This window comes from Rhamphochromis longiceps, linkage group LG22 (assembly GCF_057381845.1).
Source record: "Rhamphochromis longiceps isolate RC_006_pf linkage group LG22, R_longiceps_female_GT1.1, whole genome shotgun sequence".
NCBI classification, from domain to species: Eukaryota; Metazoa; Chordata; class Actinopteri; order Cichliformes; family Cichlidae; genus Rhamphochromis; species Rhamphochromis longiceps.
In genome coordinates, this window is record NC_140577.1 from 32,569,548 (window position 1) to 32,588,266 (window position 18,719).

An 18,719-nucleotide genomic window follows, 5' to 3' on the forward strand; every position below is an offset into this window, starting at 1 on the left:
AGGAAAAATTGCATTTTATGGGCTTTCATGTGGATTCATGCACAAACCTGGTTTACCAGTAGCTGTTTCCAGCAGTAGGATGGAGTGTATGTGTGATGGAATAATGTAAACCACAGTTTGTGTGTGAGAGCATTAAGCTTTTGAATTTTCAGAATAAAATGCTGAATGTTGTTATAGCATTTTCCTCTCCTTACAGACCGGGAGTCCTGAAGGATCTAAAGACCATGGGTTCTGTATCTCTGTTCATCTTCTTCATTACGCTACTGGTCTTAGCCAGGCAGGTGAGCAGCTTCCTCAAAGTGGTCTCGTGTAATTTTTTCCCTTTGAACGCTACGATTCTTTTCAGGTCATTCAGCACAATCGCAGAATCAGCGACTGACTCAGTGGAGCAGAGATGTTTTTGGGAAATTTAGCCCCGGTCGTTCTGGAACGACTTTTATGACTTTGTAGAAATTATTCTGGAACAGATGAAAGACAGTTAAACAGTGTTGGAGGACTTGGCTCATTATAAAGAAAGATCAAAATATCTTTGGAGCATTAGATCTGCCAGTTTGGCCCACTGCCTCCATCTCCTCTGTGCCCACCATCCTCACTTCATAAGACCCAAACTCATCTGACACACATTGGGTGTTTGTGTTTTATCTTCTTTTTTTTTTTGTGAGGTATACCATCCATCATCTCTGACCTCAAAGCTGATGTTCGGGACAGAAGGACAGCCACAAGAGCTTTAGTACCCAAACTGGGGCTCCTCTGAGAGGCACAGTTGGTCCAAACTAGCTCCCTGTGTTGTTCTCATTCTGGGTCACTCTCAGCAGAAAAGAGGGGGGACTTTGTTATGGAAACACAACTTTGCTGAGTGAAACTCTTTGTCACGTACAGATCATGAGGTAATTGGGTTTTTTTTTTTTTAACAATGCTTTTGGGTTATTGAGAAATATCATTTCTAAAACAGGTCAAAAGGTCTTTCGAGTGGTATTGCTCACATTTTCCACTGGAGTTGGCTGTATATGCTTTAGGCTGCTATTAAGAAATTTGCCTTACAAATTCTTCATCTTTAGCTCTAATGAGGCTTTTCCCAGGCATTTAGTCAAAGAGAGGGGAAAGCAGGTTACTGTAAACAAGGCATCTGTAATTCATCCCTGAAGAACAGCTGCGCAATGGAGCAAAACTCATTTACAGGCTTTTTAGCTGGTTTCTAAACAGCATCTGATATGAGCTCTACTTCTTTCGGCCTACTTTTTCAGCCTAAAAGAGGTACTGGAATTTATTGTGCCACAAAACTGCACATACTCATACTGTGCATAGGCGCATATATACATGCGCACGAACAAGTGGTGTCACAGTTCTTCTCTTTTTCCTTTTTTCACACGGCTCTTCTCACTCGCCGTGACAAGTGGTTCAGACTTGCTGTCCTCAGAGGGCAAGAAGCTCCTCTGTATTTGCATTTCAGCCTCAGGCTATCAACACTATAGCGCAAGATCTCAGCGCTGTTAGTCTTCTAAATAGGCATCATACTTTAATCTCAGGGGAAACGTATTTAGTGCACACATACATCATCCAGACTACGAACCACACACATGAAGTACATCTCGAAGGACACTAAAAATGCTCCCACGCACACGCAAACACACACCGTAGGGGCCAGCCCACAAGAAGCCTGCAGCGTTCACATACATGAGAGCATAATGATGGTGCGTTCAGGGGATGCTGCCTGATGCACACACACACACTCCTGGGATGTTTTGACCTCCCTATATGAATCTTCCTGACATATTTAGACGGTTCAAAACTACCTCAAGCTTGAAAAAGCAAAGAGCAGAAAAAACAAAAAAAAGCAGTGGCTATCTTTTATGCAAAACAGCCCTGTCTGTTCTCGATTTCCTTGAGCCATCATGGCGGAGCTTCACGCATTGTTTCATTGTTGTATTATTGGAGCTTTAATTTTCTATGAATACCAAGCATGCCCTTTAGTTTCAGTCGGTGAGGTTGCTCGAGATAGCCTATGAAGTTTCCGTTCAGTGGCGATGATTAGAATGGGATACGGGCAGCCGGTCGCTGAGAAATGCTCCCATATCGTGGACGAATATATGGAAGATGTTTTTACAGCATCCTGTCTGTGATTAGATTTGTGTTATAAAAAATGAATATTTGCAATTAACTCTAATTTAAAATTCGCTTTCTTCTCTGTGTATTAGTTTTTTTTTTCCCCTGTTTTTGGTTCAAGTTTCTACTGAGAGAGTGCTGGGTGTGAATGACGCTGGTGTCTCTTTACTCTGTGTCCTCCTGTAACAGAATGAATATTACTGTAGGTTAGACTTCCTGTGGAGGGATAAGTTCAAGAGGGAGTGTGAGGAGATCGAAACCATGGAGAACCTCAACCGGGTTCTGCTGGAGAACGTCCTACCAGCTCACGTGGCTGAACACTTCCTGGGGAGAAACTGGAAAAATGAGGTAGAGTGCTGTATTGTTATGCATTCCTGTTCAAGTGTACCCATTTTTAGCACTAGTACTATAGAAGGTAAAGCCTTCCGCAGTTTTTTAGCAGATTTATGGACATTTAATTACAATAACCAGCAGTGAACCTAAAATTAGGATACACATTACTGTGTGCTGAGACTCGAATGAGTTATGACTCAATAAATGAGAATGAGATTTAATGCACCCATCTTTTCACCTCGAGTAACATCCCTGCGTCATTTGTTCTTTTCCCGACCCTTTTTTCAGGAGGTGAAAGGCTTTAATCAAAAAAAAAGAAAAGAAAAGAGTAAAGAATAGCACATTGTGAGTGTTATGTTCTGAAATCAGCAGTTTCCCCAGGAAATTACTGAATTGGGCCAAAAAACACTGGCTTCCCAGAAATATTAAGTACTGAAATGAGATTTAGTACTTAGAAAAGAACCTGTTTCCCGCTGTTTTAAATCTTCTTGCTTAAGCTAATATAGTTGTTTTTATTTCAAATATACCATGCAGAAAAATACAAAATATCAAACTAATTGTGTAAAGAGGTAGTTCAGGTAGCTCAGCCGTTATCCCAGAAGATACGTTGATCCTGATGTCCGCCCCATCACCATAGATACAGCTGATACCCTTCTAAAGACCCAATGAGCAAATTTCACATAGGCCCCCATCTCACAGGCCTAGAGACCAGTCAGAGACTGTTTGGGAAACACTTGTTGCTAGGGAAAACTAAGTATGGCCCAGTCGGTTGGTGGGTAGTTGTGGAAGGTTTCTGGCTGTCGCTATGTGAAACTGGCCACGGCTAATATATGGAAATGGGAACTGTTCACCTAAACCTTGCAGCAGTAAGATGCAACTTTTACTCTGAAGGTGAACATTCCTTGTTCCCATTTTGCATTCCACTTTTTTAAGTTTCAGTAGTTTTTTTGCAAACAAGTTGGCATCTTCCATACAAGCTAGAGGTGATGATGGCAATCTGCTGGCAACAGAAGTCATCGCAAGGAGGTTTTCAGTGCAGCACCACATTGTGACCGATATCAACCTGTGACAGCCAGCAACCACTTGCCAACTGGTCAGGAAGGTTATATTTTCTCCCAGCAACCAGTGGTTGGTCTCTAATCCTCTGTGAATGAGGTCTACGCTTTCATAGTCCTCCCACCAATGCTGTGCACCTGCAAGCCACTTTGCAACCCACCTCCACCTGATTACCCACCTCCACCTGGGACAAACATAAAGCAGAGATGTGTTTCTGTTAGAGGAGATAACTTGTGGAATAGTTATGACAGTGATTTAAAAAGGTGGAGTTCATTTTCCTTGTTTAAAAACAAGTTTAAAAATAAAGTATTAGAAAAATATATAAATCAAGAATGAAAAGAGCAAAAATAATAATACTGGAACTCTTGGTTGTTTTGCTTTGATGTAGTTACTTATCTAAGGTGGAAAGTTTTTGTTTGTTTGTTTGTTTGTTTTTGCTTTGTTTTAAGCTTTGCTTCGAGCCCTGTGTACAGGAGCTGCATGCTAAATGATCTTTTGTTAAAAGGGTTGGCGTAATAAGCATATGCTTCAGCCAATACCTTTGTCTACCCTTGTCTCGCGCTTTCTTGCTTTGTGGTAATCTTTATTCTGTATTCACTGAGATATTTGAATGCTAATCAATAAATCAAAAAAATATCAAAAATAAAATAAATTACCTCCTAATGCTATATTTGACTTAATTAGGGTCATATCTGTCGTCACTAATGTTTCCTCTGTTTCGTGGTTGGCATCTTCATGATAATCTACTAGAATAGCACACACCACCAAGCATAAATCAGTGCAGATGGAAATAATCTTCTTTTGACTATCGTGGTACTGACTGAAAAATACATGATAAAAACTGCATATTTTATATGTGCTGTTAACACATATCCTTTATAATGATATTCCTTATCTGTCACATATTGTTCAAATCATTTTCTTTCCCAGTGGAGTTTAATAAACACATTCCCTTTTGATTTCTGTTATTTCACTCTTTCCACAGACGCTGTATTAGACGTGGCCTACTTGCTTAACATACTTTCCGTTCCCGTGCTTCACCTCAGTTGCTCTGCTCTTACTTCTGTCTGTCTTGTAATGAACGCTGTTACTATTTTGCTCCTGCAAACACCCAGAGTCCCCCCGCAGACATGATTAAAGCTTCTTCGTATTTATTTAAAGAGTCGGTGTCATTGTTCAGCACGAGCTATTCAGCTCATAGATTTCCTTCACCTGTGCCAGATCAATACAACCCATAGAGCCGTTATCTTCTTCTCGCTCGTTACCAGGACCTTTATCATCAGTCGTACGAGTCGGTGTGTGTGATGTTCGCCTCCATCCCAGATTTCAAAGAGTTTTATACTGAGTCTGATGTCAATAAGGAGGGACTGGAGTGTCTCCGTCTTCTCAACGAGATCATAGCAGACTTTGATGAGGTAAACTCCTCTCATATTGATCATCCTTGCTGTCTCAGTCACAATGGAAAAAGGAAAAAACGAAAAAGAAAAAATAACCTTCCCCTGCTGCTTTTTTTTGAGAAGCAATCACACTTGGTTATTATGCTCTAAAGTAGCAGGGAAAGCAGAAGAAAATGCCAGCGTTTGGCTGAAAGCCACCGCTATTTCCTGCTTCTTGTAGATGTAATATAATGGGCTCTTTTCCTCCTGCGCCCGCAGCTGCTGTCCAAGCCAAAATTCAGCGGAGTGGAGAAGATTAAGACCATCGGTTCTACCTACATGGCTGCGACTGGACTCAACGTGACGCCAGGACCAGATTGTGCACAGGCAAGTTTCTACACACGTCTGCATTCACAAAGAGCCACACAGTGTTTACTGCTGCTCCAGACAATCTGCATATCATTCAAGCACCAGTGATTCATTACTGCACTTTGAATACATCAGTGTAAGCAAATTAGATCATCGTTCAGAAATGTGGCAGCACTGTGCTTTGTTTAAAAGAAAAAAAACCTTCCTGATTGGTGGAAATGTGCTTAATTGACATTTGCAAAGCCCCCACCAGCCACCCAAACCCCCCAGTCACTGTTGCTGCACCTGCATCTTCTAGCAGAGCACATAATGTAGTCTGCAGGGATAAGAGCGCTCTGCACTCAGAATCCTTGGTAATTTTTATAACAATGCGTAGCTGATTTCACACAGGGGCAGACAGAAGCAGGCGTCTCTTTGATGGCTGATTTGCTGGACTGCTGCAGGCTGATTGTATCAGCTGTTGCCAACTCTGTCACTTTTTAATGTTTCCAGCTTGCTGATAAAGAAGCATGTAAAGCTAAAAAAAAACAAAACCCACTTGATCGCACAATACTGTACATGACATCAGTAAATAACATGGGGGGATTAGCTTTGTTTTGAATCAAGTGTTTTTGTTCCAGTATTATAAATGAAAATGGAATGAGAGCAGATCAGTCACAGCCCTGGCTAGATCATTTGTTCTGTGTAGAGAACCAGGATTTATCTTCTTTAAATGCTTTGCCTTACATCTGGGCATGAAAAGGTTTTGAGGATTTTAGCATTAACTCATTAAGCAGCAAGTTTGGGAAACTAGCTTACTCCTAACCCCTTTTTGTGGTGTTACAGAGACAAGTATTCCCCAGATACTAGGGATATGCGTAGTTATTAAATTAGACAATTAAATTAAAAGCCTTAACCCTTGTGAGGCAGAAATATTACTCAGTTAAGCTATGCGACAACAAATAAGGGGAACATCTTGTAAGAGCATTGAGATTTGGAAGTATTTTCATGTAGGAAATGCTGGCTAGGTGTAATAAACTATAAATTTAACATTTTATTATGGCCCAACCGTAACCGGCTTAGCAACCTGTTTCTGTTGCTATCCAGCTGTGCTGCTGTAAACTTCATCTCCAAAGCGTTTACTGCCCAGTGTAAAACCAAGCTACTATCACTTTAAAAACATAAACAGTCACAATCTCGCACTAGTGTCCCCTGTGACTGTTTTCTCTTCATTACCCTCAGGAACACGACAGACAGTACATGCACATTGGCACAATGGTGGAGTTTGCATTTGCTCTCGTTGGGAAGCTGGATGTCATCAACAAGCACTCTTTTAATGACTTCAGACTGCGGATCGGTGAGAGCTCTTCCTCGTAGCATGAACACGGCACAGATTTCACTTTACATAAAGGTGTGTAATCATTCTGAAATGTTAACTGCTTTGTCTATTTGTAAGGCATAAACCATGGGCCAGTGATTGCAGGAGTAATTGGGGCCCAGAAGCCTCAGTATGACATCTGGGGAAACAGTGTGAATGTGGCCAGTAGGATGGAAACCACTGGGTTACTGGGAAAAATACAGGTGGGATGTCTTCCAAAGCACTCTTGTATTTCTTGCCAAATTTTATTGATTTTTTTTTTTTTTAATCACATCTCGTCCTTCTGTGCAGGTAACAGAGGAGACACGTGAAATCTTAACAAAATTAGGGTACATGTGTTCATGTCGCGGCATCATCAATGTGAAGGGTAAAGGAGAGCTGAAGACCTACTTTGTTCACACAGAGATGACCAGATCTCTGTCACAAGGGACCGTGATGCCTTGAGCACGCCACGCTAACCGAACAAATAGACTTGACGACACAATTGCGCACACAAAGTGGCCGTAGAAGTGATTTGTCATTCTCTGTTAAGTAAAACCCATTACCAGAAGCCAGCAGCACGACGGATAGATGATTGTAAAGAACCACTTTTGTCCTTAGCAGCACAGTGTAAGCTGGAGCCAAGGTGCACCGCCGCAGTCCTTCAAGGCTGCACTTAAGATGGTTTTCACATCTCAAGTGTAACAAGGACTTCACTCTGAGGGGTCACTTGACTGTCTAAAGGAGTGCCTGACTCAAAGGGAGGTTTGCTAAATTAGTGCAGCTCTCAAGGACCGCAGTCACCCGTCTGTACAATAGTAGCGGTGTGGAGCTAATTACCCATGCCAGTGTTGCTGTGCTTCAGAGCCTTACACTCGAGCAAACTGAGCCGCCTGCCGAGCTGTGGTTTTTTGTTTTTTGTTTTTTCCCTATCTACGCTTGGTTGGCAATGTGAGCCGGTTTGTTCCATTTTATTGCAAATGGATGTTACAATAGTTTATTGTCATTTAGAGCTATTGTTGCCAACAAAATGCCAGCGTGATGGTTAGTTTGCCAGAACCTGTGATTTGTATTTATAACTACAGAGCCGCGTTTGTGTCCCACTCGAGCAGGTGGACTCAGGCGCGGGCTCAAAAGTAGAGGTTTCTTTTTTATAATCCATCTGGAACCAAACCAACCGCATGTGTGTAAATGTCCACTGCCATTCTTTTGTTATTCATTAAACATTTGTATATAAACTGACGTCCTTTGTCTGTCTTTGGTTTAGTGCTCTAAACAGAAGAGCACGATAAAAGATCTGTCACACTGTAAACACACGAAGTATTCACTGGAGTCAGTAGCTCATTAGTTTCATTAGCTTTAAAGTTGTGATGCTCATTTCCAGTTCTGTATCTTTAGTCTTACGCTGCTTGAATCACAGTTCAAAATAACCCTTAGAGTGTTTACCTGCTCAGAGCTATGGTGAAGCTCAGTATTTCACTCTGCCATTCACCTTCCTTTGAGCTAGCTTTCTCTTGATTGGCTGCCCCTCATAAACAGAAGGTTTCAACTTACATATATTAGGAACTTTTTACCTCTTTGACATGGCACAGAGCCAAGAGTCAAAACCCTGATAACCAACAGCTAATCTCAATGTCATTACAAGCTTGATAGTGATTATTTGAACATCTGTTCATGTTTATTTTGAGCATCTTTTGCTATAAATATATGTACTATATATGTACAGGTTCATAAAAAGGTAACCGTTCATATACTCTATATTCATTGCTCACGATTGCAAAGATTTTAAATCTTTTAGAAAATATCATTGTGGTTTATGGCTCCTGAGATTTAGAAATTCAATACACAATAGATGAAAATCAAAACTGCTTTACAATATAGAAATGACCAACTTCTGAAAAATATATATATTTCTACACTCAGTGCTTGGTTGAGGCTCGTTTATCATTAATTCCAGGATCAATGCAGCGCTCTTATGGCTTATGGCACAGCTAAAATGTTCTTGATCATAGCCTTCACCTCGTCTGTTTCCTGTCTTCCTTTTGTAGTAGTTTAATAATACACCACAGTGTGAGGTACAGATCAGGTGAGTTGACTGGTCAATCATGTACAGTAATAACATGGACAGTAAAACCATTCGGTAGTACTCTAAGTGCTGTGGGCAGGTGTGCTGAGTGCTGCTGGAAAAGCAAGTGAGCATGTCCATAAAGACTGTCAACAGATGAAAGCATGAAGTTCATTTTAATTCATTTCAATTTAATTGTATTTATACTGCATTAAATCACAACACTTGTATCAGCCTGTATTGCCAGGTTAAGACCCTAAAATAATAGTGAAAACCCCAACAATCAGACCACTCCCTATGAACAAGCACTTGGTGACAGTGGGAAGGAATAACTTCCTTTTAACGGGAAGAAACATGCAGCAGAACCAGGCTCAGAAAGGGGCAGCTATGGACTGTTTGAGGTTGGGGGAGACAGACAGGACAAAAGACATAATACGGACAAGAGCCTGGTAGAGTTGTGGTAGATGGCTAATAGACTTTGGACTTCATAAATTGGACTAACACCAGGAAATATTATGGGGCGGGGTATTTCTTGTCACTGTAACCTTGAAACACCAACTCCTCTAACAGCTCCCTAACATCACTGCAGTTCTAGCACCACATACATTTAAATCTTGTCAAGTTTCTAAGAATAAGAGCTCTATTTCAGCCACAGTACAAAGGCAGAAGCAAATGAGAGCTGTCTGCACTCAAAAATAATCTTATCGTGTAGGAGGCTGATCTCTGTTGCGTGGGTTTAGTATTTATACACAAAAAGAATCTGAGAACTTAGTGAACCGAGGAGGTTAGTGAGGTAAAAAAAATGCATTTATGTAAGGCGAGGTGAACTAAAAAAAAACAGTAAGAAAAAAACAGATCAAATGCAGGGAGTGCAGCGTACACTGATGTAGAAGCTAATTTAAAAAGAATGGGTTGTTCAAATGATCAGTACCTGAGAGAAACTGGCCAGCTACTCCAACGCTGGCTTCAACCTTTCAAATTTGCTCCATACAAAATCCCATTACAAAAATTCACATTATTCCTGACACCCAGAGTGTAAAAACAAACATCACACAAGAAGGCAGTCAGAAAACAAAATCTAATCTTTGAGCCATACAGAGAATTCACCCACTAAATCTGGGAAATACGTTATGATTCACTTCAGTCTCGACTGAAACATTATATTCATGCTGATTGAAGAAGAAAATGTAGGTGGACTTTCGTAGAAAATAAAGGTCTTTTCTAGTCATTAAGAATAAAAATCTGTCTTGTTACTACAGTCAACAGTTATGTCAGTGGGTTAAATGTTTACACTTGCATTCTTTTACTAAACAATCTACAGAGCACAACATTGTTTATTATTAGAGTTTCCACAGTGAGAAAAAAACGCCTTCATGCACTGATACGTCAGACTTTTAAGAAGGTCTCACTGATCCGTATCCTTCTTCCACACTCCATAAGATCCCATTTTTCATGTAGATTTCAGATTTAATGCAGGCTACACGCGCATACTGCCTCTCTGTGAAGTAGAGTGTGGGAGCGGGACGACGGCCATACTCTGACGAGGACAGCACCGGCACAGTTCTGGACCTCTCCTGGAAGGGAGCAGCATGGCCACATGGAAGAAGTGTTAAAGCTGCGCTAGCTGTGATGCATGTGTTGGACTTCTCTTTCCACAAAGTTGCATATTTTAAAAAGAGGAAGTTTAGGGAAACATGAAGCAGGAGGTTTCCACAGCAATTATGTTCATATGACAAAGTTACATTGAGGTAATGTCACACACACACACACACACACACACACACACACACACACACACACACACACACACACACACACACACACACACAGATATACATATACATATAAAATAACCCCATCACTGATCATTTAGATTTAGTTATTTTTTTTCTGGCACCAGGCAGCCTTTTTTTAAACAACATTATCTCCTGCTGAAGTTGATTTTTTTTCTTGCTAATTGTTACACACATAGCTGGTTTTGTGTCTTACATTTCATAAGGACCACAGTGTAACTGTACCTGATTTTCAGGTGAACAGAGACATTAATTTGAGCGGTAAAAAGAAATGTGGAGGCGTTGCACAGAAGGAATGTGTCTGTGGCATGAATACTGAACTGCTAGCTGTTGGAACGTGTCCGTATTACTTGCTGAAAGGATTCATCATTCCTGTTGCTGTTTGAATCAGCACGCCAGAGCTGTTACAGATGTAGCTAATGGATTCCTCCATCAGCTGCTGCAGACACAGTTTATGGATTTCTCCATCAGTTAAGACAGAATTCATTGAAAAAAATGACTGTAGCTGTGGTTAGTGACCACACACTTCACCACTCACTGGACATACAGCTGAACACCTTGTATAACATATTTCTGAGCTGCTGCTACCAGGACAGCTTTATCACCTCAATATAACTATTTCCTATAATACAGCTATATTTCCACCTTTTATTACAAGATGCAAATTAAGTAAAATTGTGGCTCTTTGCTATTAAAAACATCACATCTAGGGTGTGTCCATTAGATAACAATGCTATAACAACAACTAACTGTTAACTGTTTAAACCCCAAAACCAGACCAGTGAATCTGTTGCTTTGAAGTGTACAGCTTCAGGTCGATAACTAAACCTGCTACTGTTCTGATCAGTAAGACAGTTGAAGTAAAGGTATTTTTGCACTTAATGAAACTATCGTGGTTTGCTCCTCTGATTAGATTCGATTTAGTCTCTTTCTTATTGCTACGTCCCACACTGACAGAAATGAAAGCTGCCCTCCAAAATTGTATGAGCTATCCCCTGTTGTCTTTGGGAAAACTGAAATACACATGCTGCTCATTATTATCGAGGGCACTAAGGTGTCTCTGGGTGGGCTTTTTCAATAGCTCTGTTAACACCAGGAACCTCTGACTTCAGAAAGGTCAGGCAGTATGTGCTTCTGGCTCTGGTAGGTCTATATTTTTACAATTACATTCAGTGGAAACAGAAGAAGAAAAATAGAACACTGTCATCATGCTCTAATGAGAAAAAAATGAAACATTTTTAAATTATTATTCTCATTTTTAACTCCATATTTTTTGTCCTTGGAGTCTGCGGCAGTTGTTTAATGCAATTAATGTTTGTTAAATGCCCCGTATTTCTGCATCCGTAAGAGGTGTATGCACTACATTACGTGACCATTACCTCTTTATTTATGTCAAGTCCTCTTCCTTTCCAGTGTTTTCTGTCATCCCGGGGGAGCCACATATCAAAACCCTCAACATGGTTGTGTAATCGGTCATACATGGACACATCTGAGACCTAAATGTGGAGAAGAAAGAGTCCAGCATTCAAAGTATTTCCTGTTGTGGAAGGAGATGCTTTTTTTTGTCACTTTGGGCAATGAGAAGTAGGTGTTAATAGTAGAGGGGAACGCAAGAGTGCTAGCAAATACATAATACATGTATAAATATACAAAGGGTGAGTGGTGAACCGTTTTTATATAGTTTATAATTCAAAAGGAGTTCAAAAGCACCAACGCAACTTTATTAAGAAAGGAGTTTTAAGTAGGTACAATTTAATGTATTAACCCGCGTTAATATTCCCAATTTTGTTAACTGGAGATTTTGTTAATTGTTATAGTTATAGATACAAACTATAACTATAACTATAACTATAACTGAGCGTTATCCTAAATAACACTCAGTAATAAATATAACTGGCTAGGTTCTGTTAGCTAACCAGTGTTACCTTCGCTTCGTTGTTAAAGTAGGACATTTGTTTGGGCTCATTTCTTCGCGGTGTGACGTAGCTGAAGGCTGACAGTGTAGCCAGCGGTTTGGTTTTTGCCTCGAGTGAAACGTCCATCGTTCTAGCTCAAAACCTGTCTCAAAACCCCAGAAAAGTCCAGTCAAACTGTCCAGTCAGACCGCAGGCGTCTGGGGTTGCTAAGATACCAACCTAGCAACTTGATGTGCTGCCTTCACATGCTTTTGGAGTTTCGTGTACTTCCGAGTCTCTTGCTGCTGAAGGTTTTAAATCAAGTGTTTTCAAAGCAGGTGTGTTAAACCTAAAAATCAGGTTAGAGACTCCAATCTCGCCCACTGGACTTCCATGGAAAATATGAAGGAGGGCGCACATTTTGGAATTCTAACTGTGTTTTCATAACGTTTACAGCTTTTCCTAATGAGAAATACCTCTGCAACATTCTTCACAGTACACCAAAGTAATAGATAAACATTAAATGACAGAAAAGTTTGGGTTTTTTTCACTATCTATGTCACGATCCTGGGTCTTTTGACCCAGCGTTTTGAGTTTTAGTTTATTTTGATGTTCATGGTATGTTTAAGTTCATTAGGCTATAAGTTCATTTGCTTATTAGTTTCCCCTTGTGTTTTTAACCCCTGTTAAGTCTCCCTTGCCCTTCATGTGTTTCATGTTTGTGTGTCTTGTGTTGTCAAGTTCATGTTCTCATGTCTGCATCTCATTATGTTACCTGTTTTATTTTGAAGAAGTCCTGTGTTCCTGTGTTCTGTGTTTAGTTTTAGTTTAGTTTTCAGTCATTCCTTGTCAGGTCGTCTGCTCGTCACGTCGCATCTTCAGGTATCCATGTCAGTTCACCATGTTTCGGGTTTTTTCATGTTTTAGTTTTAGTTCACCCAGTTTAGGTTATTATTTAGTTTCACCCATGCCCTTTGTTTGTATTTATTTTGCCAGCCTTAATAAACTGCTTGTTTTCTGTTAATCCACGTCACGTTTCATAGTTTTGGTCTGCACTTGAGTCCTTTTTAGCAACACAGCCAGACTGTGACAATCTACTATAGAAATTTCTGTCTTTTTACAATATGCTCATGCTAAAATAATTAATAAAATAGGACCTTATTGTGAATTAACAATAACTTTGCCTTCTTTTTAGTTACAGTACAGTCTGTGGTGTGAGCTACTAAAACCTTTTCTGTAATTTGACAGGTATACCTTTAACAATTAAGCCCCAAAGAGTCGTGCAGACAGATTTCCTTCATGAAATAGAGCCACATGTCTCTATCATGAAGTAAAACGTGAGATGTGCTGTTGAAGTTCCTCCTTTTTCTTATATTGAGATTTTTGCAGGAAGTCAGTGTGGAGTTAAACCTCTGAAAAATGAGTTTGACATCCCTGTTTTACACAGTTAACTCAACTGAGTTTGTTCTCTCTCTCTCTCTCTGTGTGTGTGTGTGTGTGTGTGTGTGTGTGTGTGTGTGTGTGTGTGTGTGTGTGTGTGTGTGTGTGTGTGTGTGTTATTAGTACAAGATCCCAACGCGCAATAAATCATTGTGACACATAGATGTATGTTGGTACCAAACTATCAGCTGCGAGGGGATATTTCCATTGGCTGCTTTTGGCCTTTGGACACATTTTGAAAGTCACACTCTGTTAAACGACCTCTTGGGGAAATCGTTACTGGTGTCTAATTTTCTGACTTCTCAGCTATTGTGACTGGAAGAAGATACCAAACCACGGGGGCTTTTCTTATTAACTGTCACAGCTGCATTAATGCAGCCATTAATTATCAACAATTCTATAATTGCTCATTTGCAACTCGTGGAGAGGCCAGTACAATCTTGTGATTTCATTTGTTTATGAAACTGGTTTATGGTGCACCATATTTTCTAACTAAAGTTAAAGACAGGAAGGTCTACTGACCCAAATTCTATAAATGACTGAAAGCCTGCTGTTCTCAGCCGGTACACAGTTGAATTACTGCTACAAGGTTGTTAAGAGTCAGCGGTGGAAAATCAAATGATGGCACATCTTTGCACAGCTGCATCACTGTCTTCCTTTATGCTAATAACACTTGTCCCTCGGAGGCCCTTCAGAAGGTCTCTCACTGCATCTGCTGTGTGAGTCTGGCAGCAGAATTAGTTTATAACAGCGGACAGATTACGCCTCAAGCGCGGTGTGGTGTATGCGGTTATGTTACGGCTGACAAGGAAGCCCAATTTGCTGGGGCTTCAGATTAAGTATAAATAACCTCTCAGTCCCTCAGCACTGCATAAAGATACAGATGGTGCACCTCGAGTTCATCGTGGCAGACTGATTTCAGCGGCTAAACCGAGAAAGCTGCTAGAAATACAAGACTTCAAACATAGTTTTTGAAGGTCTCAACCCTGAAGATGGATTTTCAGAAAAGCTACAGTTAGTGTGCAACGGGGACTAACGCTCCCTGAACCTTTAGTTCTAGTGTCAAAATGACATTTGTTCAATCACACGGGACAGCAGTCATAGCCCTGAACAGACCAACACATAAACTGTCAGTACCAAAATAACACATTCGGTGAAAACGAAACAAAGCATTGCCTACTGTATGCAATACTATATCACATACAACAGGACATACATACAATACAACAGTGCTGTGGATTAGTGGACATCCAGGCCCTCTAGTTTGATCACAGATCCTCTTCAGTGCTATTCTTTGCATTCCTTAGGGAGGAAGAGCTGGAGAGTGCACCACAACTATCTTCTGTGCCTTCTTGTGTTCTGTTGTCTTTCACATCCTCACTCCTCTTCTACAGGCAGGAAGAGGACAAGGCGTGCCCCCTAAACTGTTTATGAAAACTGTCTGTTACTTGTGTACGTGGAATAAAAAGAATCTTTCACTTCTCTCATTTTAGGACATTCTGGCACAAACGAAGTCTGGAAGGAATAAGTGGGTAATATTTCAATCTGCTGAATAGTTCTCCTCTCCAAAATATGTTGGCATTGTTTATTATTTAAGTGTGAGTGCAGAGTGGAGTCCATCTAGTCTTCAAAGTCGAGTCACTTATGCGAGTCTCGTAAAACATATTCATACAGCATTACTGCAACGGCACCTCAACAGCTGGTTTACAGCGAAACATTGCGGGGTCTGCTCAGGTGAACAGCAGCTACCCATCCAGGAGGAAGCCCAATTAGGTACACCTGTTGAACTCATTATTAATGTTAATATCTGATCAGTTAACCACATGGCAGGACCCCATGGTTTCCCTAGTAAACCAATGGGGTCGGCTCTGACCCCATGGGTTCTCCAGGGTTAATGCATTTATCCATGGAGACATGTCTGGTGAAGTTTAAATTGAGCATCAGAAAGGAGAAGAAAGGTCATTAAAGTGACTTTGAATGTATTATTGTTGCTGTTGCCAGATGAGCTGGTCTGAGGATTTCAGAAGCTGCTGATCTACTGGGATTTTCACACTTTAGGCCTCTTTGTACCAACTGAGCCTCATTTAAACATCACAGCCTCTCTGAGTATTGATGCTGACCATCTTTGGATGGCTGCTTCCAAATAATCATCTCAAACTGGTTTCCTGAACACGACAGTGTTCAGGAAACCAGTTTGAGACGGCCTCCTCCTACTGTGGAGGCCGTTTGAGGCTGTACTCAAACGACCTCCACAGTAGAGCATCTTTGGGTTGAGCTGGAGTGGGGGACTCAGATCGTGGATGTGCAGCTGTAAAATCTGCATTAAAACATGAAAAGGGGGTCCAGCCTAGTATTTGCAAGGTATACCTAATAAATTGGTCACTTAGTCAGTTTAGTAAGGAGAAGGAAAGAGAATAGAAGATACAGAAGAGTGCAGAGGATGGATGTGTGTGCTGTGGGTGGAGGGGGCTGTTTATTATAATTTATTGAACTGTGACCATTGGATGAAAGATATTTTTCCTCGGGTGTCAGTTTGGCTCACTGGTCGAGGAGCGAACCTGCTGCCAGCTGCCGATCAGCCCCGATCTGAGGCCGTCTGCTGTATGCCTCCGCCTGCCCTCCCTTTCTATCTGCTCATCACTGCTCAACTGTCAGTTAAAAGCAAAATTCAAACATAAATATTTAAAAAAGGCAAATATTTTTCCTCTCAGTTCATGCAAACATAAGTGCTCTTTTTTCTAAATATAGCAACATGCTGTGGAAATCAGCATCTTAAGAGTATTCCCTCTGATCCACGACAGAGGTTCGTTTTATTTAGAAATGTCCTCGTTTAAAGACAGCACACTCGGTGTCAGTGAAGGAGCACTCTTCCAGATTCCTTCTCAAACATTTTGATCACCCCGGGTTATATGTTGTCAAAATGTGCTGTCATTTTGGAGGAAACGGTTTATTCAGTGACTCAAAAACATGGAGGAAAGATTCTGGGCGAGTTACAGCCTTTCCCAGGTTAATGCTGGTGTTTTGTTGAATCTCCTGCATGCTGCTGTTGTATTTTATACCACTGGCCCCTGCAGATTTTGACAGTTATACAGAGAAATGTCAGCACATATTGGAACGCTGTCTGTTTTCTTCAGCGACCGATATTGGTCCATCCAAATTGTAGACAACTCAGTCACCTGTCTACATTTCCTAAAACATTTGCACGTGCTACCAAAGCAGTCTCTTTATGATGGGACAAAACACTAACTTTTGCACAGAAATGACCACAAAAGGAGCTTCTCGCACATGCACGCTTTAATCTATCAGTGTGCAGAGTGTGCACGTGTGTGTCTTGCACAGTAATAGTCAACTGAAAGAAAGCTTTTTGTTAGAGACATGACAGTCCAGTTAACCTCTCAGCCTTTTTCCATTTAGCAGCCGTGATGCACTGACACACCTTCTGTTTCTGTGCCAGTCTCACCCACCCTTTTGTCTTTCTCTCCTTCCACGTAACTGTTACGGAGGAGCAGGAGACGGCCAATGAGAGGACACCGTTCTGCTGTTAGCTGGCCCTGACTGCAGCAGATCTGGGGAGCCCGGGTTCTGACGCAGAGGTTCGGTGGCACAGTTCAATAGGCGTGACGTAGAGGAAAGTCGGGGATGTGCAAACAAAAGGTGGGGGGGGGGACAGACAGAGCCCCATCACTTCCCGCTTCCTTTCATTTCATTTCAGAGGTTGTCTCAGAGCACAGGAGTAATTACTGCTGACATTTCAGAGGGATGTATTGCTATTTGGCAGGGGTTACTGTGGGAATGAAACAACCTGAAGGAAGGAGTCAGCCGTTTGGTGGTTCCGAGTTATTAAATAGAGATCACCACCACAGAGCCGCGTTCTCATCTGTATAGTTTCATCCCATCTCTTCACATTGTGTTTTATTAATGCGGAATGAAATGTGGCATATCCACCTGGTTTATGTCATTCAGAGCAGCGTTGGGTATTTGAAGTCCTCATCTGTGCGAGGCCGGATGCACAGCTTCAGCTGATGATGAGGGGTTTTTCTTGCAGAAGCGTTGTACAGAATGATAACTCACCTGAGCAGCAAATGACTCATGAAATGCTAATTAGAAACGATACAGGCATCACTTTAAATTCTAATCCAAACTGATTTAAAGTACTAACGAAATCAACTTTGGACTCACAATTAAAGGCCTTCAAAATTGTTTTTCTCATTCAGTATCAATACAAAAGCAGTTTGGTTCACGCTGAAAACAAGATTTTAGCGAAAGTTGCAACCTTTAACTGACTGGTCACATATCTCTCCAGGCATGATGTCTTTATTGGTGTAGTTTCTTGTTCAAAGAAGAGACAAAAAGGTTATATGAGAAGAATTTTGCAAGAGATTTCGAGCTCTTTTTAAAAAAAAAAAAAATTTTTAATCATTAATAACAGCCGCTTAATTTAAAAGCAAGTACCTCCTCTCTCAGTTAAGTTTGAAAGTTTTAGTCTCTCCCATTGTTGTGGAGGGATTTTGGCCTACTCTTCTTTACAGTGTTGCTTCACTTCAATGAGGTTTGCAAGCATTTGTTTATCCACAGCTCTCTTAAGGTCCTGCTACATTAACGGGGTTAAAGTGTGGACTTTGATTGTGCCATTGCAACACCTTGATTCTTGTCTTTTCCAGCCATGCTGCTGTAGAACGGCTGCTCGGCCAAGTGTTAGCTTTAAGAGAGATGGCCTCACACATTTGACTCTAGAATACTTTGGTATACAAAGTGTCTGTGAAAGTTCTCAGTCATCCAGGTCATCATAGTCTAAGGAGCTTGGAAAGAAAAGTATCTGGACTTTAAGTTTCTTCCTTTCATCTGAGAACTTGAAGAAACTTAAAGAAGTCCAGACGCTTTTCTTTCCAAGCTCCTTGGACTTTGGTACACAGAGGACATCATGGCCGACTCAGTGACGGCACAGTGTCCAGG

At 41.0% G+C, this 18,719-nt stretch overlaps 2 protein-coding genes across 3 annotated transcripts in view; one reads left to right on the forward strand and one right to left on the reverse strand.

Moving 5' to 3' along the window:
* adcy2b (adenylate cyclase 2b (brain)) overlaps window positions 1-7,806 on the forward strand; it is a 74,681-nt gene extending 66,875 nt beyond the window's left edge. Inside the window, exons 19-25 of one of the 2 annotated variants that reach the window (XM_085395624.1) lie at window positions 197-281; window positions 2,293-2,451; window positions 4,761-4,907; window positions 5,148-5,255; window positions 6,459-6,573; window positions 6,673-6,797; window positions 6,886-7,805. In XM_085395624.1, the coding sequence (XP_085251750.1) occupies window positions 197-281; window positions 2,293-2,451; window positions 4,761-4,907; window positions 5,148-5,255; window positions 6,459-6,573; window positions 6,673-6,797; window positions 6,886-7,038 (892 nt within the window). In that variant the 3' untranslated portion in view covers window positions 7,039-7,805. Of the gene's footprint in view, window positions 1-196; window positions 282-2,292; window positions 2,452-4,760; window positions 4,908-5,147; window positions 5,256-6,458; window positions 6,574-6,672; window positions 6,798-6,885 lie in introns of both variants that reach the window. The other variant, XM_085395625.1, reaches the window with a different exon arrangement.
* A 1,038-nt stretch (window positions 7,807-8,844) lies between these two features.
* Window positions 8,845-12,550, reverse strand: cfap90 (cilia and flagella associated protein 90). The gene is made up of 3 exons (XM_085395626.1): window positions 12,357-12,550; window positions 11,811-11,927; window positions 8,845-10,212 (listed from the first exon to the last, which is right to left on the reverse strand). Exons 1-3 carry the CDS (start codon window positions 12,471-12,473, stop codon window positions 10,033-10,035), a joined length of 414 nt encoding a protein of 137 aa, XP_085251752.1. The 5' UTR covers window positions 12,474-12,550; the 3' UTR covers window positions 8,845-10,032.
* Between the last annotated feature and the right edge of the window lie 6,169 nt (window positions 12,551-18,719).

Coding starts and splice junctions, on each gene's coding strand:
- cfap90 (XM_085395626.1), bottom strand. CDS start 12,473: ATGGACGTTTCACTCGAGGCAAAAACCAAACCGCTGGCTACACTGTCA. Junction 11,928..12,356: donor ACTTTAACAACGAAGCGAAG/GTAACACTGGTT, acceptor CTCCACATTTAG/GTCTCAGATGTGTCCATGTA. Junction 10,213..11,810: donor GACTTGACATAAATAAAGAG/GTAATGGTCACG, acceptor GCTCCCTTCCAG/GAGAGGTCCAGAACTGTGCC.